General features: G+C 35.0%; 1 protein-coding gene across 1 annotated transcript in view; it reads right to left on the bottom strand.

The window, feature by feature from the left end:
- Positions 1-27,500, bottom strand: part of agla (amylo-alpha-1, 6-glucosidase, 4-alpha-glucanotransferase a) — a 135,855-nt gene that overhangs the window by 70,527 nt on the left and 37,828 nt on the right. The window contains exons 6-12 of the mRNA XM_062069558.1: positions 26,801-26,976; positions 23,019-23,130; positions 20,597-20,720; positions 16,218-16,320; positions 9,977-10,074; positions 4,272-4,411; positions 631-818 (exon numbers count right to left, since the gene is read on the bottom strand). Coding sequence (XP_061925542.1) covers positions 631-818; positions 4,272-4,411; positions 9,977-10,074; positions 16,218-16,320; positions 20,597-20,720; positions 23,019-23,130; positions 26,801-26,976 — 941 coding nt within the window. The remainder of the gene's footprint in view (positions 1-630; positions 819-4,271; positions 4,412-9,976; positions 10,075-16,217; positions 16,321-20,596; positions 20,721-23,018; positions 23,131-26,800; positions 26,977-27,500) is intronic.

Below are 27,500 nucleotides of genomic sequence, written 5' to 3'. Positions count from 1 at the left end.
AAATATTACTTATTTAACACAAAAAGGCATAAAAAGAGATTGATAAACAACTGAAATACATTTATGTACAATAATATATTGCTAAACTAAATCAAGAATAAATATGTTTCTCAACTAAACTGTCAATAAAGTTAAAGTGCAAATGAAAAAAGCAGCTTCACCGCTATAGTCATTATTTTGCGCTTAAGAAAATTCTCTGACTCAGACTACTTTTCTTTGATTGTCATTACTGCCACAGGTGGTGGAAAAGTGTATTGCAACGGCGTACTACTGCGTCCCAGTCGGACCACAGCTGAAAAACAGATATTTTTGGGCGGCCCTCTAGGGGGCGCTCGCAGCCCAACAATGGTCCCCGGCCGGCCCTATGTTTAAGAAACACTGCTGTGTAGCGCTTTAGATTGTGTTCAAAGTGTACAAACCTTCACTAAAATATGGACTTTTGTCGAGGCTGGAAACCATTATTCATATTTACATTGTTTTTTTATGGAGAAATTTGCTTCACTATAAAAACTTTTCAGTTCATAAATGGAGGTTCCACTGTATATCGGAAAAAAACATGAACAAAGTTATCGCATTTTTACTTTGGTTTTTCTAATCCAACAATCATTTCAAAGGTGTTAGCCATCTTACCTCTGCTACATGCAACGGTGTGGAGTGGCAGTTATCCAGCCTGACTCCATGAAAGTGTTTGGCCGTTATTTCAGTGTACTTCCTCATGTGAGCCCACAGGAAGGGGCAATCCTCCGGTCCCTTGCCATAGCGAAGTTTGACACTGTCGCCCCAGCATATCAGCTCCCGGCGGATGTAGACGTTCGACCCTGCAGTGAGGATGAATGAAAACCTGAGACACATAAAGCACCTGAAAGACAACAAGCGGGGCTAAAGAAGGTAGACATGAATGCACATCAAACACAGGGATTAAACCAGGGGTGTCCAAACTTTTTCCACTAAGGGCCGCACATTGAAAAATCAAAGCTAGCGGGGGCCATTTTGATATTTTTTATTTTAAAAACCACCGATATTATCGGCGGATAAATGCGTTAAAATGTAATATCGGAAATTACCGGTATCGTTTTTTTTATTATCTGTATCGGTTTTTGTTTTTTTTAGTTTTTTTTATTAAATCAACATAAAAAACACAAGATACACTTACAATTAGTGCACCAACCCAAAAAACCTCCCTCCCCCCATTTCTTTCTGTTATTAATATTCTGGTTCCTACATTATACATCAATATATATCAATACAGTCTGCAAGGGATACAGTCTGTAAGCACACATGATTGTGCGTGCTGCTGGTCCACTAATAGTACTAACCTTTAACAGTTAATTTTACTCATTTTCATTAATTACTAGTTTCTATGTAACTGTTTTTATATTGTTTTACTTTCTTTTTTATTCAAGAAAATGTTTTTAATTTAGTTATCTTATTTTATAAATTTTTTTAAAAAGTACCTTATCTTCACCATACATGGTTGTCCAAATTAGGCATAATAATGTGTTAATTCCACGACTGCATAAATCGGTTGATATCGGTATCGGTTGATATCGGTAATTAAAGAGTTGGACAATATCGGAATATCGGATATCGGCAAAAAGCCATTATCGGACATCCCTACAATATATGTATAAAAAATATACATTTAGGCCTCCACTCAGGCTTGATTCCGGGGACCCCAAAGGGTTTTGTTAAAAAAAATATTAAAAATGTGTCATTATTCAGTATTATTATTTTTATTATTATTCAAGTTTTAAATCAATAGATCAACATTAGGTCTATCTGTCAATATAACGCTTTTAAAGATTTAAGTCGTATGCTCTTTTTGTCAAAGAAAACCCTGTTTTTTTATGGAAAAAACACAAAATATGCAATATTTTCACCCAATAACATTTTTAAGTGGAATATTTGAGATTATATAATAATTGGAGCCTTAAAAAGGTCAATAACACCATTGATTTTAATTCATTATTATTTTTTGAGTGATGACACTTAAAAACTAATCACACAAAAAATATTGGGGAACCAAAAGGGTCCTACTCATTAAAGCAGGGGTCCCCAAACTACGGCCCGCGGGCCGGATCCGGCCCCCCAGCATCCAAAATCCGGCCCACAGAAAGTCCCAAGTTAAAAAAAAAATATATTTATATATATATATATATATTTTTTTTTGTGAAATCTTTCCTTTTTAATCCATTTTCTACCGCTTGTTACTCTTGGTGTCTCCTAGTCGCTCAGGCAAATCATATTGTCTAAAAATGAATTTTCCCATCAATAACGTAACAGTTTTAAATGTTGATGAACATCAATGTTAATTGATGTTAAATGACAAAACGGATTATAAAGACAATGTATATATGTATATATACCTCCAAACATATACAAACATATATATATATATATATATATATATATATATATATATATATATATATATATATATATATATATATATATATATATATATATATATATATACACAGTATATATATACACAGCCTGGCCCCCGGCCAAATTTTTTTAACCCAATGCGGCCCCCGAGTCAAAAAGTTTGGGGACCCCTGCATTAAAGTGTTAAAAAATAAATTATACATTTTTTTTTACTGTTTACTTTTAACACAATAATCTCGAGATCAAATTCAGATCTATCCGTCAATTATAAGTTGTATTTTTGTTTATGTTTTTTGTTTGATCGTTTTAGGCCCTTCTTTAAAAAAAAAAAAAAAAGACAGCTCAATTTTTTATACGGCAAACACAAAATATGCAACATTTTCCCCAAAAAATATCTCAAAGTGGAATATTTAATGTGACGTAATTGGAGCCTTGGATAGGTCAATAATTCATAATAACATTGATTTTCATTCTTTTTTTTTTTTTTAAGAAAGAAACAGCCTGCATGGCAGCTTTGTGTTGTTAGAGTAAACATTGCAACATTTTCTTGTTACATTTCACCTGTTTGCTCTTTCATACCACTTTTTATGTTTTTAATTGTATTTTAAAATGTGCCGTGGGACCGTTAAAAAATGACCTGCGGGCCGCAAATGGTCCCAGGGCCGCACTTTGGACATCCCTGGATTAGCGGAAGTGTAACCGAGGGCCCCTTTTATTTCAATATATTTGTATAGGGATATTCACTTGAATTGTTTTGGGGGCCAGATTTCCAGAAAGCTAAGGACCGAGGGGCCGGACTTCTGCCTTCATTATTTTTCCTTTTTTTTGTATATTCCGGAGAACTAGAATCCCGTACAGTACACATTTGATTTTGGTATAAATATTTTGTATTTATTATTTGTATTTATTTTATATTATATTTACATGTATTTTATTTTGGTATATATATTTATTTTAGTTACAGGAGCGCTCTTTTGTTTTTAAGGACCTTGTGCAAAAAAGCTAGTCAAAGATCATTTTCATGACATAAATCACATTATGAAAAATAACTGCCAAAAAGGAGAGGATTCAAAGTACCGGTACAGTGGAAAAACAAGTTGACTTTATATGCTTAATTGTGTTTCATTGTATCTATTAAACCATATCCAACTTTGTTTACAATCCGCAAAGTATGTGAAAACCCTGGCTAAACTTCACAAAATGCCACAAGTTCAGACGGCCATTTTGTATTATTCGCTCTGCAATTTCCGAAGATTCGGGGTGGGATGACGTCATGGATCTGGAAATACGCAAAAATTTGCATATATATATATATATATATATATATATATATATATATATATATATATATATATATATATATATATATATATATATATATATATATATATATATATATATATATATATATAAGAAATACTTGAATTTCAGTGAATTCTAGCTATAAATATACTCCTCCTCCCTTAACCCCGCCCCCCGCCCCCGCCCACCCCCCCAATCTCCCGAATTCGGAGAAGGTTGGCAAGTATGCGCTAAGCTGAAACAGTTAACGTGTTGCCGCAGCAGCTCAATGTTTTGTAACGCAGGTTTGCGGGCTGAGGCAAGTGCGGCGGGCGCTAGCTACTTAGCGCAGGAGCATTGTCCGGGTTTCGGTCACTGAGCTTTGGTCTAGGGCCGGCAGAGGGCGCACTAATGCGTTTATTTGATTTATAGTCTCACTGACTATGATGAGTAGAAAAGTTTGCCGTTCGTTAACTAGCGGTGGTTGCCTGGCTGTCAGTTGCGTAGGTGCTTGATTTGATATGCAACAAACCATCCTTTTAAAAATGTCGAGTGGTACATTTCAGCTTGTACAGACGGTAATAACATGGACTCTGGTTTACCTGGCTCGGCGAAATTCCGCAGTGGATCATCCCCCATCACCCAGCCGTTGTGAGCCAGGAAGTTACACGTCTTCTCTGGTTGGTCCAGCAGCTGCATTTCCTCCTCCAAAGTCATGTCCTGGTATGGAAAGGTGAAATACCTGGTACCAGAGCGAGACAAGAGAGAAGATGGTGACCACCCCGTGTTAAACTCAATTGGTCTTGGGCCATATCAGCATACTTGCCAACCCTCCCGAATTTTACGGGAGACTCCCGAATTTCAGAGCCTCTACCGAAAATCTCCCGGGACAACCATTCTCCCGAATTTATCCCGATTTCCAGCCGGACTTAAGGCACGCCCCCTCCAGGTCCGTGCGGACCGGAGTGAGGACAGCCTGTCGTCACGTCCGCTTGGCCAACGAAAAAGTAACCACAGAACACTATACCGTATAGTGTTCTGTGGTTACTTTTTTGGTTGGCCAACGGTTTACGTTGTATTGCGCACCCTGACTGCGAGTGTGGGAGTCGGTTCTGAAGTATGAAGTAAAGAGACGTAACTTCGTCACCTCGCCTGGTTATTGACTCCAACCCAGAATATTACACTGCCCATACCTATGCTCCTTCAAAGGCTGTGCTACTGGCTGCAAAACATTGCACTTTCAAATACAACAATGAGTAGAGAGGAGTGTTATGTGTGTATATGTGTAAATAAATAAACACTGAAATTCAAGAATTTGTTTTATTTATATGTATATATACTGTATACAATAAAATTAATACATATATATATATATACACACACATATATATATATATATATATATATATATATATATATATATATATATATATATATATATATATATATATATATATATATATATATATATATATATATATATATATATATATATATATATATATACTACCGTTCAAAAGTTTGGGGTCACATTAAAATGTCCTTATTTTTCAATGAAGATAACTTTAAACTAGTCTTAACTTTAAAGAAATACACTCTATACATTGCTAATGTGGTAAATGACTATTTTATATATATATATATATATATATATATATATATATATATATATATATATGTACACTACCGTTCAAAAGTTTGGGGTCACATTGAAATGTCCTTATTTTTGAAGGAAAAGCACTGTACTTTTCAATGAAGATAACTTTAAACTAGTCTTAACTTTAAAGAAATACACTCTATACATTGCTAATGTGGTAAATGACTATTCTAGCTGCAAATGTCTGGTTTTTGGTGCAATATCTACATAGGTGTATAGAGGCCCATTTCCAGCAACTATCACTCCAGTGTTCTAATGGTACAATGTGTTTGCTCATTGGCTCAGAAGGCTAATTGATGATTAGAAAACCCTTGTGCAATCACGTTCACACATCGGAAAACAGTTTAGCTCGTTACAGAAGCTACAAAACTGACCTTCCTTTGAGCAGATTGAGTTTCTGGAGCATCACTTTTGTGGGGTCAATTAAACGCTCAAAATGGCCAGAAAAAGAGAACTTTCATCTGAAACTCGACAGTCTATTCTTGTTCTTAGAAATGAAGGCTATTCCACAAAATGTATATATATATATATATATATATATATATATATATATATATATATATATATATATATATATATATATATATATATATATATATTAGGGCTGTGAATCTTTGGGTGTCCCACGATTCGATTTAAAATTGATTCTTGGGGTCACGATTCGATTCAAAATCGATTTCTTTTCAATTCAACACAATTCTCGATTCAAAAACGATTTTTTTTTTTTTTTCAATGAAAACAATACACAATACCATAATAATGCAATACAGTTTCAAAACCAAACCCGACCCAGCAACATTCAGAATAGCAATAAACAGAGCTATTGAGAGCAATTGAGGACACACAAACATGACACGGAACAATCTAAAAGTAGTGAGACAAAAATGAATATTATCAACAACAGTATCAATATTAGTAACAATTTCAACATAGCAGTGATTAAAAATCTCTCATTGATTTTATCATTACAAACATTAACAAAAAATGAACAATAGTGTCACAGTGGCTTACACTTGCATCGCATCTCATAAACTAAATGTCTAATGATAATGTCAATGAGGGATTTTTAATCACTGCTATGTTGAAATTGTAACTAATATTGATACTGTTGTTGATAATATTCATTTTTGTTTCACTACTTTTGGTTTGTTCTGTGTCGTGTTTGTGTCTCCTCTCAACTGCTCTGTTTATTGCAGTTCTGAGTGTTGCTGGGTCGGGTTTGGTTTTGGAATTGGATTGCATTGTTATGGTATTGCCGTGTATTGTTTTGTTGGATTGATTAATTTAAAAAAAATAAAAAATAAAAATTATAAATAAAAATAAAAATAAATCGATTTTTTAAAAATGAGAATCGATTCTGAATCGCACAACGTGAGAATCGCGATTCGAATTCGAATCGATTTTTTCCCACACCCCTAATATATATATATATATATATATATATATATATATATATTATATATATAATATATATATATTATATATATAATATATATATATAATATATATATATTATATATATAATATATATATATATATATATATATATAATATATATATATATATATATATATATATATATATAATATATATATAATATATATTATATATATATAATATATATTAACACAATTATATTATATTATATATATATATATATATATATATATATATATATATATATTAGGGGTGTGGGAAAAAATCGATTCGAATTTATATATATATATATATATATATATATAAAATTTAAGTATATAAAAGAAATACTTAAATTTCTGTGAATTCTAGCTATAAATATACTCCTCCCCCCTTAACCCCGCCCCCAGCCCCACCCACCCCGACCCCGCCCACCTCAAATCCCCCCCCAAAATCTCCTGAATTTGGAGGTCTCAAGATTGGCAAGTATGCATATCAGTAATGTCCAAAGTGCGGCCCTGGGGCTATTTGAGGCCCGCAGATAATTGTTTAACAGCTGGTGAGAGATCCTAATAAATACTACTATAAAAAAAACACAAAAAGTGGAATAAAATAGCATGCAGGTGAAATGTAACGAGAAAAAGTTCCAATGTAGACTCTAATAACACAAAGTTTTTTTTACTCAAAGAATAACAATGAATCACAATCAATGTTATAAATAATTGACCTACTGAAGGCTCCAAAATTCCACTTGTACCATTTTGTGTGTTTGCCAGAAGTTTTCTATGACAAAAAGGGTATGAACACACCAACAAAATAATCAACAAATAGATCTGAAGTTGATCGAGAGATTAAAGAGTTTAAAGTTACATTTTTTTTTTTTTTAAATGTATGATTTATTTTTAACACGTTTATGTGAGGGTCCATTTTAGAATTTGTCTTTCGTCAAAAAATAATTATGAATTAAAAGTCAATCTTGCGACGAATTACTTCACATCAAATATTCCACCCCAAAAATTTTGGGGGAGGAAATGTTGCATATAGTGTTTTTTTGCCACGTTATATCTATTGATAGATCTGAAGTAGGGTTGCAACAACTAATCGATTAAATCGATTAAAATTGATTATAAAAATAGTTGCCGATTAATTTAGTCATCAATTCGTTTGGATCTATGCTATGCGCATGCGCAGAGGCTTTTTTAAAAATTAAAAAAAAATCAAAACATTTTTTGTTGTTGTTTTTAAATAAATCTTTATTTATAAACTGCAACATTTACAAACAGCTGAGAAACAATAATAAAATAAGTATGGTGCCAGTATGCTGTTTTCTTTCCAATAAAATACTGGAAAGGATAGAAATGTAGTTTGTCTCTTTTATCCGATTATTAATCGATTAATCGAAGTAATAATCAACAGATTAATCGATTATCAAATTAATCGTTAGTTGCAGCCTTAATCTGAAGTAGATCTAGAGCAGACCTGGGCAAATTAAGGCCCGGGGGCCACATGTTGAGCTTTTCAATTTGGCCCGCCGGACATTCCCAAATAATTTTTTTAGATCTTTAAGATGGAAAGTGTAGCTGCCATTATGATGTTTTCTAATGACCGTAAGTCTTCAACTATACAAAGTACTTCAATGGTTGGAATCTGCCCTTGTGGATGATATACCAGTTACTATGGTAATCTAATTAGTTACTATGGTCATCTAATTAGTTACTATGGTCATCTATGTCACAGCAGCTCAGACGAGGCACCAAGCAGTGTGGGCGGGAAGCGTTTCCACAGACGCGAGAGGAGATTTTCACAACAAAGTTCTAAAGCTTAGTGATATATAGAATAGAATAGAAAGTACTTTATTGATCCCTGGGGGAAATTCAGCAAATATCAGATGTATCAGATTGTAGGTGGGTTTATTTTGTACTTTTCGCGTTCATATTTCACTTTTTGTTGCGTTTCACTTGATGGTAAAATATGTCGATCGAAAGGGGGTGTGACGTTCATATTTTGTCAATATTCAGTGTTTTATCGTTCATAGAAAATTTTAAAATTATATTACGTTTTTTTAAGGCGGTCTGTCATACGTTTTTTAAGCATTCAATCAGTCATTATTGTGAGGTTTTGTATTAGTGTTCCTAAAAATAGATATACCGGCCCCCCAGACACATTTTTTTCTCTAAATGTGGTCCCCGAGTCAAAATAATTGCCCAGGCCTGATCTAGAGGTTTAACCATAGACAAACAAAATAATTAGACTTATGTTTAACATGTTTATGGCTGAGACCCTTCTGAGTCCCTGGGACCAAACTTGAGGCTAAAAAAAATCTCTATATATGTTGTACTGGTTTTGAAAATGAAAAACATCACCATGGCCCCCACATGTTTGGATTTTTTAGTGTTCCGACACCCCTGGTCATATAAAGCAGTGTTTCAAAAATAAAATAATTTTTATTTATTTTTTTTAATTTTTTATTTTTTTTTGTCCTGTCCAGCTTCACAGGCAAATCATATAGTTGATGTAGATGCCCATATAGGCTGTTCAGATTTACTTTACAAAAGAGAAGTGTAGGATACTTCTCTTGTTGCCTTATTTGTATTTGACCACTACTGTTTTCTGTTTATTTGTTACTGACTGTGGCAGGACACCTCTGCCTCTGTTTCACTTTATGTTGCTGGTAAATAATATGGTTGTAGTAGTAGGCTAAAGTTACATTATTTAGTATGCACTAATTAAAGGGGCAGAGCTTTAAGAGACATTTTAGCTTTTATATTTTATAAGATATATTTTTTGTAAAAACCACAATTAATAAATATATTTCAGTGTATAACTTATTGTTCAAATCTGTATATAAATATGTACATAAAGTGTTGTAATTATATTGTAAAATGGATGGCTGGATGGATGGATGGACGTTTAAAACAAAACTGTTATTATTTATTAGTAAGTATACATTTTTTGAGCCTTTTTAGAGAAAATCATATCATTGTAGTAAATTATGCAAATTACTCGATGATGTCATGGTGACCACGCCCATAGCCACGCCCCCACCGCCACAGGTATCTTGGCAGTTTATGGGAAACACTGTAAAGCCTTCGTGACATAACACATCGCAAATCAAAAACCAAGCCCGAGTTCACAAAGGCACTGGTAGCTAAGGTCAATGGGTCAAAAAGGTTACCAGAACACGAGTAAAAATGTGGCGTTTCATTGAGATGCAGAAAGTAGAAATGCCTTTACCTGGTAACGAGGGGGTCCTTCTTGCTAATTGGGCCTAACTTGGGTCCATGTTCAGCAAGACGCTCATACGTGATATTCCCCACAATGCAGTTGGCCGCCTGGAGGACAGTAATAAAGTAACAGGACAATACAGAACAAAATGTTTTCAGCATCATATTGGCTATTCAAACCGAATTGTTGGGTCAGTAGAAACGATTGCAGATCAATTTATTCAGCAAGTCTTATTTATTGCATTTCAGTGCCTTTTTAATGCCAGTTAAAACAAAATAGATCGATAGATCGATAGATCGATAGATAGATAGATAGATAGATAGATACAACTTTATTGATTCCTTCAGGAGAGTTCCCTCAGGAAAATTAAAATTCCAGCAGCAGTGTACAGAATTGAGATTGAATTTAAAAAGCAAAAAGTAAATAATGGGGGTATAAATGGAAACAAAATAGAAAAATATTACAATAAGAATAAAAATAAAAAGCAACAATGAGAATCAAAATACAACAGTAAAATTAAAGCTGCAAGCAGCGATGGACGGGACCGACTTTGACGGCACATAAAATCCAAACCGGAGCAGTAATTAAAACTCTTTCGTCAACTTTTAATCAGAAAGGTTCAATCTCTCTCCTGTGTTGGTTTGAAGCCGACACGACAAACGCGCTCAGAGGAGATAATGTTTGAAAAAAGGTGACCGGTTTTTACAAAACTTTTGTTTTGAAGGGGGAATTGCAAACTTCCTGTTGATTTTTGCTGGGGGCTGTCAATATATGAAATGTAGGTCTAAGTGAGGCCTACATAGAGGTTTTTGTTTCATGTCTCTACGACATTCCTACTGGAAGTTACAGGCAGTTTGTCTGAGTTTTCTTCCTAGGAGCAGTTGTGTCTGTGTTTTCTTCCTAGGGGGCGCTAGAGCGCAATTTTGAGTTTTGGGGTTGGGTTTTTTATGAGAGCGCAATTTTTGCCAGTCCTGATGTGTGTGTCCAGTTTGGTGAGTTTTGAAGCATGTTAAGGGGGTCAAATTACAGCTCAAAGAGGCAAAAGTGACTGTTTTTACTAAACTTTTGTTTTGAAGGAGGAATTGCAAACTTCCTGTTGATTTTTGCTGAAAGATGTCAGTGTATGAAATGTAGGTCTAAGTCAGACCTACATAGAGGTTTTTGTTTCATGTCTTTACGACATTCCTACTGGGATTTACAGGCAGTTTTGTCTGTGTTTTCTTCCTAGGGGGCGCTAGAGCGCAATTTTGAGTTTTGGGGCTAGGTTTCTTGATTAGATCGCAATTTTCGCCAGTCCTGATGTGTGTCAAATTTGGTGAGTTTTGAAGCATGTTAAGGGGGTCAAATTACAGCTCAAAGAGGCAAAAGTGACGGTTTTTACTAAACTTTTGTTTTGAAGGGGGAATTGCAAACTTCCTGTTGATTTTTGCTGAAAGATGTCAGTGTATGAAATGTAGGTCTAAGTAAGACCTACATAGGGTTTTCGTTTCATGTCTTTACGAAATTCCTACTGGGAGTTACAGGCAGTTTTGTCTGTGTTTTCTTCCTAGGGGGCGCTAGAGCTCAATTTTGAGTTTTGGGGCTAGGTCTCTTGATTAGATCGCAATTTTCGCCAGTCCTGATGTGTGTCAAATTTGGTGAGTTTTGAAGCATGTTAAGGGGGTCAAATTACAGCTCAAAGAGGCAAAAGTGACTGTTTTTACTAAACTTTTGTTTTGAAGGGGGAATTGCAAACTTCTTGTTGATTTTTGCTAAAAAGTGTCAAGGTATGAAATGTAGGTCTAAGTCAGACCTACATAGAGGTTTTTGTTTCATGTCTTTACGACATTCCTACTGGGAGTTACAGGCAGTTTTATCTGTGTTTTCTTCCTAGGGGGCGCTAGAGCGCAATTTTGAGTTTTGGGGCTAGGTTTCTTGATTAGATCGCAATTTTCGCCAGTCCTGATGTGTGTCAAATGTGGTGAGTTTTGAAGCATGTTAAGGGGGTCAAATTACAGCTCAAAGAGGCGGCGGAATAATAATAAAACCTTACAATTACAATAGGGTCCTCTGTCCCAAAGGGACATTGCGGTCCCTAATAAGAATATAACAAGAGAAACTAGGCAGTAGTGACCATGTTATGGAAAAAAAATTGTAGGCATTTGACAATGATAATATTGTATTTTACATTAACTGTTGCTCTCTAGTGAATGAGAATCGTCTCATAAGGCTGTTTAATCGGAGAATGTATTTTTATTTATTTATTTTTCTGGAGTGGTGGCAGCAGCCGGCAGTTGTGGTGGCGTCGTGGCAAAAGCAGAAGCTGCTTCGTTGCTCACGCCTTTTATTTATTTATTTATTTTCCTGTAGTGGTAGCAGCAGCCGCCAGTTGTGGCGGCGTCCCAACGACAGCGGAAGCTGCTTTGATGGTCATGCCTTGTATTTTTGTTTTTATTTTTGTAACGGTAGCAGCAGCTGCCAGTTGTGGTGGCGTCGTCGTGGCGACGGCAGAAGCTGCTTTGTTGCTCACGCCTTGTATTTATGTTTTCTGTAGTGGTAGCAGCAACTGCCAGTTGTGGTGGAGTCGTGGCGGCAGCAGAAGCTGCTTTTTTGGTTACGCCTTGTATTTATTGTTTTCAGTAGTGGTAGCGCAGCAGCTGCCAATTGTGGTGGTGTCGCGGCGAAAGCAGAAGCTGCATTGTTGGTCACGCCTTGTATTTATTACTTTTTTTCTGTAGCAGTAGCAGCAGCTGCCTGTTGTGGTGGAGTCGTGGCGACAGCAGAAGCTGCTTTATTGCTCACGCCTTGTATTAAATAGCCAACATTTTTAAATGAACCAAAGATATAATTCTACACATTGAGTCTATTAGAGTGCTAAAACTGCCAATAGTTAATCAATATTCAATATATCAGTGTGCAGATTTTTAAACATCACAAAATGATTTTCTTTTTGAGGAAGTTAGACTTTGTGTTTTGTTGTTTGTTTTCATTGCTTCTATTTTACCGTATTTTCCGCACTATAAGGCACACCTACAAACCACCAATTTTCTCAAAAGCTGACAGTGCGCCTTATATATGGACCAATATTGAGCCACAACAGGTCTCGCAACTACAGGATGCATAACGTAACCTCAGCCTCTAATGCAGCGTCTATTCTATGCGTCTTATAATGCGGTGCGCCTTATAATGGGGTGCGCCTTATATATGAACAAAGTTTTAAAATAGGCCATTCATTGAAGGTGCGCCTTATAGTCCGGTGCGCCTTATATATGAACAAAGTTTTAAAATAGGCCATTCATTGAAGGTGCACTTTATAATCCGGTGCGCCTTATATATGAACAAAGTTTTAAAATAGGCCATTCATTGAAGGTGCGCTTTATAATCCGGTGCGCCTTATATATGAACAAAGTTTTAAAATAGGCCATTCATTGAAGGTGCTCCTTATAATCCGGTGCGCCTTATATATGAACAAAGTTTTAAAATAGGCCATTCATTGAAGGTGCGCCTTATAATCCGGTGCGCTTTATATATGAACAAAGTTTAAAATAGGCCATTCATTGAAGGTGCGCCTTATAATCCGGTGCGCCTTATATATGAACAAAGTTTTAAAATAGGCCATTCATTGAAGGTGCGCCTTATAATCCGGTGCGCCTTATAGTGCGGAAAATACGGTGACTGTTTAAAAAAAAATACATAAACACAGTTAATTGTTTTTCCAAAGCACTTTGCCTTTTCTTCCTTTTAAAACGGACAACATTTTATAAGTCATTTAAATTTTTGTTACAGCTGAATGAGCAACACAGTTACAGTATAAATACATATTTATGAATGAATTAGTCATATTTGCACATGCCTAAAATATTATAAGCTGCATTTAAAAGTCGAGGGAAAAATTAGAGCCATTAAATATGTGTACGCTTTATTACCGTATTTTTCGGACTATAAGTCGCAGTTGTTTTCATAGTTTGGCCGGGGGTGCGACTTATACTCAGGAGCGACTTATGTGTGAAATTATTAACACATTAGCGTAAAATATCAAACAATATTATTTATCTCATTCACGTAAGAGACTAGACGTATTAGATTTCATGGGATTTAGCGATTAGGAGTGACAGATTGTTTGGTAAACGTATAGCATGTTCTATATGTTATAGTTATTTGAATGACTCTTACCATAATATGTTACGTTAACATACCAGTTGGTTATTTATGCCTCATATAACGTACACTTATTCAGCCTGTTGTTCACTATTCTTTATTTATTAGGGACTGCAATGTCCCTTTGGGACAGAGGACCCGATTGTATTTTGTGCGTTTTATTCTTTCTTTCTTTATTATTATACCGCCGCCTCATTGAGCTGTAATTTGACCCCCTTAACATGCTTCAAAACTCACCATATTTGACACACACATCAGGACTGGCGAAAATTGCCATCTAATAAAAAAAAATTAAAAAAACCTCAAAATTGCGCTCTAGCGCCCCCTAGGAAAAAAACACAGACAAAACTGCTTGTAACTTCCGGTAGGAATGTCGTAGAGACATTAAACAAAAACCCCTATGTAGGTCTGACTTAGACCTAGATTTCATACACTGACATCCTTCAGCAAAAATCAACAGGAAGTCCCCCCTTCTAAACAAAATTTTAGTAAAAACAGTCACTTTTGCCTCTTTGAGCTGTAATTTGACCCCCTTAACATGCTTCAAAACTCCCGAAACTGGACACACACACCAGGACTGGCAAAAATTGCGATGTAATAAAAAAAAATCCTCAAAATTGCGCTCTAGCGCCCCCTAGGAAGAAAACACATCCTAGGAAGAAAACTCAGACAATACTGCCTGTAACTTCCAGTAGGAATGCCGTAGAGCAGGGGTCACCAACCTTTTTGAAACCAAGAGCTACTTCTTGGGTACTGATTAATGCAAAGGGCTACCAGTTTGATACACACTTAAATAAATTGCCAGAAATAGCCAATTTGCTCAATTCACCTTTAACTCTGTTGTTATTAATAATTAATGATATTTATCTTTGTGGAAACACTGATCATCTTAATGATTTCTCCCAATACATATATATAGAAACAGATAAATATCAATATGCAACACTTTATTTTTATATTTTCTCTAAGTGCACATTTTTCAAATTGAACATTTTCAAATGATCACTTCTAAGACAGTCTTGTGAAATCACAATATCCCATTTTAACTAGCTAGCCACTAACATTTCTTAACAAATCATGAATTACTTTGCACCATGTTTGTACAAATAATAACTCATGTAAAATACAAAAGTCAACTCTCAAATTTTTATATAAATAATGTCACACTTTGAACTGGACACCAAATCTGTTATCTGTTTCTTAGTCAGTTAGTGAAGACCAAGTCTTTAGAATATTTTCTTGGATTTTCAAATTCTATTTGAGTTTTGTCTCTCTTAGATATAAAAATGTCGAGCAAAGCGAGACCAGCTTGCTAGTAAATAAATAAAATTTAAAAAATAGAGGCAGCTCACTGGTAAGTGCTGCTATTTGAGTTATTTTTTAGAACAGGCCAGCGGGCTACTCATCTGGTCCTTACGGGCTACCTGGTGCCCGCGGGCACGGCGTTGGTGACCCCTGCCGTAGAGACATGAAACAAAAACCTCTATGTAGGTCTTACCTAGATCTACATTTCATGTATTGACAACCCCCAGCTAAAATCAACAGGAAGTTTGCAATTCCCCCTTCAAAACAAAAGTTTTGTAAAAACCCGTCACCTTTTTTTCAAACATTATCTCCTCTGAGCGCGTTTGTCGTGTCGGCTTCAAACTAGCACAGGAGAGAGATTGAACCCTTCTGATTAAAAGTTGACGAAAGAGTTTTAATTACTGCTCCGGTTTGGATTTTATGCGCCGTCAAAGTCGGTCCCGTCCATCGCTGCTTGCAGCTTTAATTTTAAATTGCCTTTCAAATGTCTATTCTTGGTGTTGGCTTTTATCAAATACATTTCCCCCAAAAATGCGACTTATACTCCAGTGCGACTTATATATGGTTTTTTCCTTCTTTATTATACATTTTCGACCGGTGCGACTTATACTCCGGAGCGACTTATACTCCGAAAAATACGGTCGACTAATCGTTAAGATAATCGACTATCAAAATAATCGTTAGTTGTATCCCTACTGTGGCTATATTTAGAGTACAAATGGCTGCTATATCCTTTGATGAAATGTTTTAAACATTCATTAAAAGGGTTGATCAATGACAAAGTGAAAGTATTGTCTCCTACTCCTACCTGCTCAAGATGCTGATGCACAATGTGCTGCTGTTCCTCGTTGAGCTGCTGCAGTTTCTCTCGAAGCAAACCGCAGCACTCCTCTATGTCCCGAGGGGAGGAGCTGATGGAAGAGTTCAAAAACATGTCCTCAGTGATGCTCGGGGTTCTTACACTTTTTCCATCAGTGACCTCTCCAAAAAAACGGTATATTTTAATCTCCGAAAACGGATTATTTTAACACAAAGCAAAATGAGGTTTGCATCTGAAATTGCGAACCTCCCTAAAAGAAAAACCACCAAAAAAAAAAAGGGAAAAAAAAAAAAAAAAGGGAAAAAAAAAAAAAAAAACACCAGACAGGCACATTTTAGTCTTTACTTCAAAGTCTTGAGCAAAGACTGCAAATACTTATGTACATGTCATTTTACATTTTTAATACATTTGCGAAACATTTTTCATATTGTCATTATGGGGTGTTGCAGGTGTGTCCAAACTTTTTCCATCGAGGGCCGCATAATGAAAAATGAAAGCATTTTGATATTTTGAATTTTAAAAACCAATAAAATATATATTTTTCCCAAGAGCACTTCCCTCAATTTTGGTGAGTGTTAAAGGTTAAAAAAAAGTTTTATATTCTTTTTTTTTTTTTACTTTCCACGCCTAAATATCTATAGACAAATTTCAGGTCTATCTGTCGACATATTATAAAGTCAAAACATTATTATCTTTTATGCCCTTTTTTGTAAAAAAAACAAAAACATGTTTTTTTTATGAAAAATTCTCCCTTGCCCTCGCCCTCAAATGTTTAGAATATTAGATGTGAAGTAATTCTAGTCTTAAATAGGTCAACAATTCATGACAACATAGCTGTTAGTTCATTATTGTTTTCTGAGCAATAACAGTTTAAAAAAATAAATAAATAAATAAAAAAAGGTATTGGGTATCCAAAAAGGCCCCACTCATAAAAGTGTTAAAAAATATATATATATTTCCAAGTGGAATATTTCACGTGAAGTACGGTAGTTGGAGCCTTTAACAGGCCAATAATTCATACCAACATTAATTTAATTAAATATTATTTTTTTTTATTTTTTTATTTTTTTTTTTATAATGTCCTGCCCAGCTTCTCGGGCAAATCATATAGCAGATGTAGATGCCCATATCGGCTGTTCAGATTTACTTTACAAAAGAGAAGTGTAGGATACTTCTCTTGTTGCCTTACTTGTATTTTGACTTTATTAAATGTATTTATATTATCATTTGGTGCAGCCGGGCCGGAGCAGGAGGGGATAGAAAGAGAGAAAAAGGAAGACAGAGGGGGGAATTGTGGGGACAAGAGGAGGATTAGACAGAGAGACAAAAACAACAACAGCAAACACAACAACAACAACAACAGAGCAACATCAGCAAATACGACATGTACAAATATGATGGTAAAAGTAATAGCAAATAAGCAGTTAGCGAAAATTTAAAAAAAAAAAAATACAGAAATGACAATGAGCATTATTACACTAAAAATGGAGCAATATGAATACCAATAGAAATAGTGCTATTGATAATAAACAATACCAGTACTTTACCTTTATTATCAACAATACAATTGTTCAAATGCAACAATACATATATGTAATGATAACTTGAGATACGAAAGAATGCAGAAAAATGGAGGGGAAGAAAGAGAAGCAACCTTAACCTTGTAGATTGTTATAGTAACAATAGGTTAAGCTTTGTCAGTGTGCCATGTGTTATACCCAGTTTACCCTAGGGCAACAACGTTAATATATGTTTGATGAAACGTGATTATGTGCATGAGTGTATGTGTGCATATGTACTTGTATATGTACAGTATGTGTATGTGTGCTTGTACAGTGAATGTATATGTACAGTATGTGTATATGTGTGTACAGCGAATGTATATGTACAGTATGTGTATACAGTATGTGTGTTTGAACAGTGAATGTATATGTACAGTATGTGTAAATGTGTGTTTGTACAGTGAATGTATATGTACAGTATATGTATGTGTGTGTTTGTACAGTGAATGTATGTGTAGTATGTGTATGTGTGTGTTTGTACAGTGAATGTATATGTACAGTATGTGTATATGTATGTTTTTACAGTGAATGTATATGTACAGTATGTGTATACAGTATGTTTGTATAATGAATGTGCGTGTGGATGTACGAACTTTGAGTGTGTAAATATGTACTGTATTTATTTGTATATGTATGTGGGAGCGTAGGTACCTATGTATGTCTGTATGTATGTGTGTGAGTATATGTGAATTTGCATGTACAATACATTTGACTCCCAGTGTGTGCGGGAGCCAGAGTACGGCCCCAGCCTCCCCGAGAACCCATCCCACAAACAGTAGGTGTGGTGCCCAGGGAACCAGGGGCCACCGCCCCCACGCAGCCAAGCCGGACAGCGACAGGAACCCCAGAGCCTGGCCCACCGTGCCGCCCACAAGGGCCAGCAGCAGGCCGCAGACAGACGCACCCGGCAGAGGACAAGGCACGAGAAAAACAGGGGGCAGCCAGACCCCAAGCCAGCGAGAGACCACACCCCACACGGACAGAAAGGCGGGACGCCCCGCCCGAGGGGCCCGGAGACCCCCTGCAACCGGACGGGAAGACCGCCCCCGCCCCACCGGCAACAGGGCCCCCATGAGCCCCCCCCCCCCCCCCCCACCCCCGGAGAGCGCGGCGAGGCCAGCCCACGGCCACCCCACCCAAGCCGGCCGCCACAGGACCACCCAGCACGGGGCCACAGGAACCACCCATCCCACCCGCAGGGACCCCAACGATGGAGATGGAACAACCAGCAACCGCCCCGCCGAGTCCCCCCCCTGAGGTAGGGGAATAAATAAATAAAATAAATAAATACATAATAATAATAATATTAATAAAATATATTTAAAAAAAAAAAATTAAAAAAAAGGAAAAAAAAAAAAAAAAAAAGGAAAAAAAATAAATATTTATTTACAGTTTACTTTATTTTATTGTAGTCAAATATGCAACATTTTCTCATTACACCCGTTTGCTCTTGAATTTCATTTTTATGTTTTTAAGCAGCATTTTAAAAGGGCCCCACTCATAAAAGTGTTAAAAAATATATATATTATTTTTACTTTCAACATTTAAATCCCTAGCTCAACTTCGGATCCATCTGTCATTTACACGTTTTCATAATTCTTTGTTTTCCTTATGTTTTATGCCCTTTTTGTCCAAGAATATGGCAATAGGTAAGATTTTCTCCAAAAAAATATTTCAAAGCGGAATATTTCATGTGAAGTAGTCAGAGCCTTTAATACGGGGGTGTCCAAAGTGCGGCCCTAGGGCCATTTGCGGCCCGCGGCTCATTATTTTGCGGCCCTCAGCACATTTAAAAAATACTACTACTAAAAAAAAACCATGAAAAATAAATAAAAGAGCAAATAGGTGTAATGAGAAAATGTTGCAGGTTTGACTCTAATAGAATAAAGTAAACTGTAAAAAAAAAAAAGTATTTAAATTAAATTATTGGTGGTATGAATTATTGACCTACTAAATATAATATAATATATATATATATATATATATATATATATATATATATATACATATATATATTAGGGCTGCAACTAACGATTAATTTGATAATCGATTAATCTGTCGATTATTACTTCGATTAATCGATTAATAATCGGATAAAAGAGGCAAACTACATTTCTACAGCATACTGCCACCATACTTATTTTGATTATTGTTTCTCAGCTGTTTGTAAATGTTGCAGTTTATAAATAAAGGTTTATTTTTAAAAAAATATATTTAAAAATTAAAAAAAAAAAAAAAAATGCGCATACGCATAGCATAGATCCATAAATCGATGACTAAATTAATCGGCAACTATTTTAATAATCGATTTAATCGATTAGTTGTTGCAGCCCTAATATATATATATATATATATATATATATATATATATATATATATAGATATGTATGTATGTGTGTGAACATATGTATATGTATGTGTGTGAATATATATATATATATATATATATATATATATATATATATATATATATATATATATATATATATATATATATATATATATATATATATATATATATATATATATATATATATATGTATATATATATGTATATATATATATATATATGTATATATATATATATGTATATAGTTACTTTACGTGCAGTCTGCTTTCGGCCCTCAACCACATTTTTTTAGCCCGATGCGGCCCCCCAAGTCAAAAAGTTTGGACACCCCTGGGCTAGGATAACAGGAAGTTGGGGTGGTGGGAACCTGCACCGCGTCTGTGATGTGTTTGCATACTCCTTGAAAGTCAACACCGGTCCTGCGAGTTGGCGCTGAAGAGCAAGGTGAGTCTTACCTGCGAGGCACAAACGTTTCCAGGGCGGAATCCATGTGGACTGTGCTGCCGTAACGTCGGTAATCAACGTCCTGGACGATGTGAAGACCTTTTCTCTCCCCGGTCTTATTATCCGCTTTCACACCTTTAAATGAGGACACAACACAAGTCTGAATGTCCGCCTTGTAGGGCTGCAACTAACGACTATTTTGATAGTCGATTAGTCAACCATTATTCGAATAGTCGGATAATAATCGACTTTTGAATGCAGCTTAAAATATTTTAGGCATGTCCTTATGAACAACAAAGATGACTAATTCATTCATAAATATTTATTCACACCGTAACAGTGCTCATTCAGCTATTACAATGATTTTAGATATTATTAAAATGTTGTGTAACATGTTTAGCATCGCCCTCCAGTGATAATGCTACGTGAGTCTAGAAATACAGTTTATATGCCATAATGGAAGTGATTACTATTAATTTAGGGGAGCGGCTACATACTGTGTATGGAGACACATAATTAGCTGCTGGCCACTTGTCAGCCGGGTGACCAAAAATAAGTATTGCCAGACGAGATCGGTGTTTGTGATCGGCATTAAAAGACATGGCTCAGGAACACTTCAGAAAACCACGGTCAGTAACTACAGTTCGTCGCTATATATGTAAGTGCAAGTTAATACTCTGCTATGCAAAGCAAAAGCCATTTATCAACAACACCCAGAAACGCTGCCGGCTTTGCTGGGCCCGAGCTCATCCAAGATGGACTGATACTTTTTTACGGCACATCCCTGATTACAACCCGTCTTTCTCCAGGAAAGTCAGCTTCAACCAAATAAGTCAGCTGGTCGCGAACCCAGTAGCACAGCAACGATTAATCGATTAAATTGATTGTTTCGATGAGAAAAAGGCTTCGATTTATATTCTGTTGCTTTGATTAATCGTTTGTTGAATGGAACTAAAACAAATCTATAAAATCAGGACCGCATAACAGAAGCTAAAAAAAAAGTTCATTTGAAGGTAAAACAATAGTAAAAGGTAAATAGAAGGTGGAAACAAAGCTGAAAAAAAGATCATTGGAAGGTAAAACAAGGTAACTAAAAGGTAATATAATGGGTATAGAAGGTAAAAGATGTAAACAAAAGCTAAAATAAGGTAAATAAAGGTAAAATAATGTATATAGAAGGTGAAAAAAGGTAAATAAAAAGGTAAAATAATGAATATAGAAAATAAAATAAGTAAATAAAAAGTAAAAGGCTTTTATTTAAAAGGTAAAATAAGGAATATAGCATGTAAATGAAGGTAATTAATAGGTATAAGAAGAAATATACAATGTACACGAAGTAAATAAAAAGCAAATTAAAGGTTGAAAAAATATAGAATATAAAAGAAGATAAGTTAAAAGTAAAAAAAAGGTAAATAAAAAGGTAAAATAATTAATATAGAAGGCAAAATAAGTAAATAAAAAGTAAAAGGTAAAAAAAGGTAATTACAAGATAAATGGAATGTAAATGAGATAAATAAAAGGTAAAAAAAAAAGGTTAAAAAAAAGGTAAACTAATGAATAAAGACGGTAAAAGAAGTAAATAAAAAGTTAAAGGTAAAAAAAGGTAAATAGAACGTAAAGGTAGTAAATAAAAGACAAAAAAGGAATATAGCATGCCAATGAAGGTAAGTAATTCAAAAATTTTAAAAAATAGAAGGGAAATAAAAAGGGAAACTAATGAAAATAAAAGGTAAAATAAATAAATAAAAGGTAAAAAGTCAAAAAAGGTCATTAGAAGATAAAACAAGGTACATAGAAAGTAAATAAGGTAAATAAAAGGTAAATAAAAAGTAAAAGAAGGAATATAGCATGTAAACTAAATAAGTAATCGGTAAAAGAAGGAATATAAAAAGTTAAGGAAGTAAATAAAAGGTAAAAGACGGTAAATAAAAGATAAAAGGATAAATAAAGAAGGTAAATAAAAGTAAATAAAAAGGTAAAAGGTAAAAAAAAGGTAAATATCAGGTAAAGGTAGTGAATAAAAGACAAATAAAAGGGAAAAAAAGGAATATGGAATGTAAAAGAAGATAAGGAAAATGTAAAAGAAGGTAAATAAAAGGTTATGGCAAGTACAACATTTTTTATTTCCACTAGTTTCCCTAAACTACACATTGAGGCTAAAGTGTGTAGTTTATCCGATTACTCGATTCATTGAACAAACTAATCTGTAGATTACTCCATTCCTAAAATAATCGATAGTTGCGGCCCTAAAAGCCAGTGAAAGAAATGTTAAACATCATTGTACTACAATACTATTACTCTTGTAAGTATTGTTATACAAGTTGTTTGCTCTACAAGGTGCGTTTTTAACTAGAGCAACTTGACTAAACAAAGATTAGCATTACCGAGGGTAAACACAACACTCTTGGAGACACACTGACGAGAAGTACGCACCGTTCTGTAGGAGAGTTCTGAACTGGTCCACAACACTGTCCACTTGGACCTGGTAGAACTCCCAAAGTTTGATCTGAGGGTACACATCATTCCACAGCAAACTCCGGATGGCCTAAGAAACATCAAAACACAGATCTTATTTGCATTCCTGTTGAAAAGACATCAAAAATACATGTTTTCTTGTGTGATAGGTTCAAAATGATTTTGTACCTTTTGCTGCCTCCCAAACAACACGTAGGGAGGTCAGGACAAATTATCTTCGAAATAAACTTGCCAAATAGGGCCATATGAGAGATGTGATGTTCACGAACGAATCAAGTCTTTTGAACAACTTTTATAAGTGAACAATGAGAACTGATTCCCAGGTGTGAGCTGTTCCTTTGGGAGCCGTTTTTTTATGCAAATGCCAAATTTACCGTCGCCAATTGCCCACTCGGCACGTGCGTGCAACCTGGCTGGCAACTGGACTTGAAAATGAGTCAGAGTTGAAGGAATCATCAGCATTTGGATTACTTTTTTGAAATGAAAAAAAATACATATGTTTTTACAAAAAAAAAAATAATTCATATATATATTCATATATGTATATATATGTAAAATATATATATATATATATATATATATATATATATATATATATATATATATATATATATATATATATATATATATATATATATATATATATATATATATATATATATATATATATATGTTTAATATGTAAAATATATATATATATATAAATATATATATAGAAATATCAAACATTGTAAATTTAAAAAGTGTATATACAGTATATAAAGAAACTGCCCGAATGCAGCTGGGATAGGCTCCAGCACCCCCCACGACCCCGAAAGGGACAAGCGGTAGAAAATTGAGCGTTTAATTGACCCCACAAATGTGATGCTCCAGAAACTCAATCTGCTCAAAGGAAGGTCAGTTTTGTAGCTTCTGTAACGAGCTAAACTGTTTTCAGATGTGTGAACATGATTGCACAAGGGTTTTCTAATCATCAATTAGCCTTCTGAGCCAATGAGTAAACACATTGTACCATTAGAACACTGGAGTGATAGTTTCTGGAAATGGGCCTCTATACATCTATGTAGATGTTGCACCAAAAAACAGACATTTGCAGCTAGAATAGTCATTTACCACATTAGCAATGTATAGAGTGTATTTCTTTAAAGTTAAGACTAGTTTAAAGTTATCTTTTTTGAAAATAAGGACATTTCAATGTGACCCCAAACTTTTGAACGGTAGTGTATATATATATTTATATAAATAAATGTATACAAAAAAATTATATTTTTACGTGTAAAAAAATGTATATATATATTTTTTTTTAAATTAACATATATTTAAATATATACATATTTAAATTATGATTTTTCTAATTTCTAATGTATTTTTTTATTTGGATTTACTTTTTGCGTTCATTATTCTAAAGCAGGGGTGCTCACACTTTCTGCAGGCGAGCTACTTTTCAATTGATCAAGTCGCGGGGATCTACCTCATTCATATATATAATTTATATTTACTTATTTATGAAATATAGGTTTTTGTTAACAAGTTAAAGGTGTTTAATGATAATGCAAGCGTGTTTAACACATATAGTTAATATTGTTAATAAATTAAAGGTGTTTAATGATAATACAAGAATGTTTAATACATATAGTTAATATTGTTAACAAGTTAAAGGTGTTTAAAGATAATGCAAGCATGTTAAACACATATAGTTAATATTGTTAGTAAATTAAATTGTTTAAAGATAATACAAGCATGTTTAACACATATAGTTAATATTTTTAACAAGTTAAAGGTGTTTAAAGATAATACAATAATGTTTAACACATAGTTAATATGTTTAACAAGTTAAATGTGTTTAAAGATAATACAAGCATGTTTAACACATATAGTTAATATTGTTAACAAGTTAAATGTGTTTAAAGATAATACAAGCATGTTTAACACATATAGTTAATATTGTTAACAAGTTAAAGGTGTTTAAAGATAATGCAAGCATGTTTAACACATATAGATTCCTTTCTTTTATGAAGACAAGAATATAAGTTGGTGTTTAGCCTGATTCTGGTGACTTGCATTGATAGGAATCAGACAGTGGTGCTGATAATGTCCGCATTTTCAAATGGAGGAGAAAAAAAGTCCTCCTTTCTGTCCAATACCACATGAAAGTGGTTGGTTTTTGGCATCTTATTTGTCCAGCTTCCGTACTCCTTTGTATACACTTTATAAGAAATACATTGGCGGCAAACTCCTGTTATGAGAGTAGCGTATGTGTATGTGTGGCCCTTTAATAGGTGACAGCATGTGAGGTGAGTGACGTCAGTGAGTGGGTGGGCGAGAGAAGAGACGGAGCGGTAGCGTGAGTGCGGGCGGGGACTAGTTTGTTTTGTTTTGGATTGGCTGTGTGCAAGCAATCAATAAAGCAAGATTTGCAACTAATCGCCGGACTCATCATTCACCCTAAAGTTGTCTGCTGTGGAGACCCACTGCCGGGTAAAGTGAAGGGTGTTGCCCCGAGCATACATCGACCCTGGAGAAGTGTCTCCCCTGCGCTCTTCGACTACGGTCTGGGAGCAGGAAGCAGGAAAGGTGCAACACTCCGTAGCTTGCTAGCCTGTGCACGCCAGTTTTCTGAGACTCTTATTTTGATAGCGCAGGCAGGATGAAGCAAAGCTTTTATTGTGCAACTGTGCAGTCGGTCTTTGGAGTTTTGACGGCGCCAGAGTCTGTTGAAATAAAAAGTGTTTCTCGCCTTCCTGTCGGTCATTTTTTCTTAATAATGAGCTGGCAGCAGCCAGCGTCATCTCAGAAGACCCTCGAGGTGCCGTGAATGTCAATCAAGTGACGTCATAGTGAAGATTTATGATCGCTCATTTTTAGGACTATTTTTTTAATGCCTGGCTGGCGATGGACTGACACACCCTCCGCCATCGACCGGTAGCTCGCGATCGACGTAATGAGCACCCCTGTTTTAAAGGGTAGTGGTGTAAAAAAAAAAAAAGTGTTAATTTCATTTAGTTTTACTATTATTTATTTATTTATTATTACTATTTTGTGTATTTATTTCCCTATTGTTGAAATGCCACACTGTTTTTTTTTTAGGTGAGGTAAAATTCAAACCAGTGATGTCCCTGCCAAAATATGGAAATTAACAATGAAAATTACAGTGAAAACACAACAAAAAATTTAATTACAACCAATATTTTGGAATAATTCCCACCAATAAAATAACATTTGTGTGCATTAAATTATTCTGCTCTACATCTTATTGTATAACTGATACTAGTGATTAATTCCTTGATGTAAAAAAAAACCTATAACAACAAGTCAGTGTTTTGAACGGCTCTTTGTATATAACAGCTGAAGTTTCGGCTCCGTTTAAGAGCCATAAAACCCATCTCTCGGCTGTACAGGTTTTCACGACTTTAGCCAGTTTAATAATTAAATTAATAAACAATTTCTCTCTGTACTTCGGTTTAAGTTTTATCATTGTTGACTACATTATACAGTAGTAGACTACTTTTCAGGTACTCTTCATGCGAGCATCAACGGTCTCAGATCTCACTGTTCGGCTTTAGATATTAGTATTGTCAATTATATACCACAACACACACACACACACACACACACACACACACACACACACACACACACACACACACACACACACACACACACACACACACACACACACACACACACACACACACACACACACACACACACACGGCGTATCGACAGCAGTGGTCACGTACATTCAGATGGCTTTCATTGGTGACATCCACAGAAAGGCCACTGTACTCTCCGTCCACTATCCCGGTGGTTAAATGCCAGATGGCCCGGTCCAAGACCCAGGCCGGGCGCAGGTGGGGGGAGTTGACCAGGTTGTAGCCACATTCTGGATGCTCGCTGATCCACTGGCTATTTGCAGCTGTAAACAGAGGAATAAATACAATAAATACCGTATTTTTCAGAGTATAAGTCGCTCCGGAGTATAAGTCGCACCGGCCGAAAATGCATAATAAAGAAGGAAAAAAACATATATAAGTCGCACTGGAGTATAAGTCGCATTTTTTGGGGAAATGTATTTGATAAAAGCCAACACCAAGAATAGACATTTGAAAGGCAATTTAAAATAAATCAAGAATAGTGAACAACAGGCTGAATAAGTGTACGTTATATGAGGCATAAATAACCAACTGGTATGTTAACGTAACATATTATGGTAAGAGTCATTCAAATAACTATAACATATAGAACATGCTATACGTTTACCAAACAATCTGTCACTCCTAATCGCTAAATCCCATGAAATCTTATACGTCTAGTCTCTTACGTGAATGAGCTAAATAATATTATTTGATATTTTACGCTAATGTGTTCATAATTTCACACATAAGTCGCTCCTGAGTATAAGTCGCACCCCCGGCCAAACTATGAAAAAAACTGCGACTT

The sequence above is a fragment of the Entelurus aequoreus genome, linkage group LG14 (assembly GCF_033978785.1).
Source record: "Entelurus aequoreus isolate RoL-2023_Sb linkage group LG14, RoL_Eaeq_v1.1, whole genome shotgun sequence".
Lineage (NCBI taxonomy): Eukaryota > Metazoa > Chordata > Actinopteri > Syngnathiformes > Syngnathidae > Entelurus > Entelurus aequoreus.
This window is presented reverse-complemented; position numbering and strand designations above follow the sequence as displayed.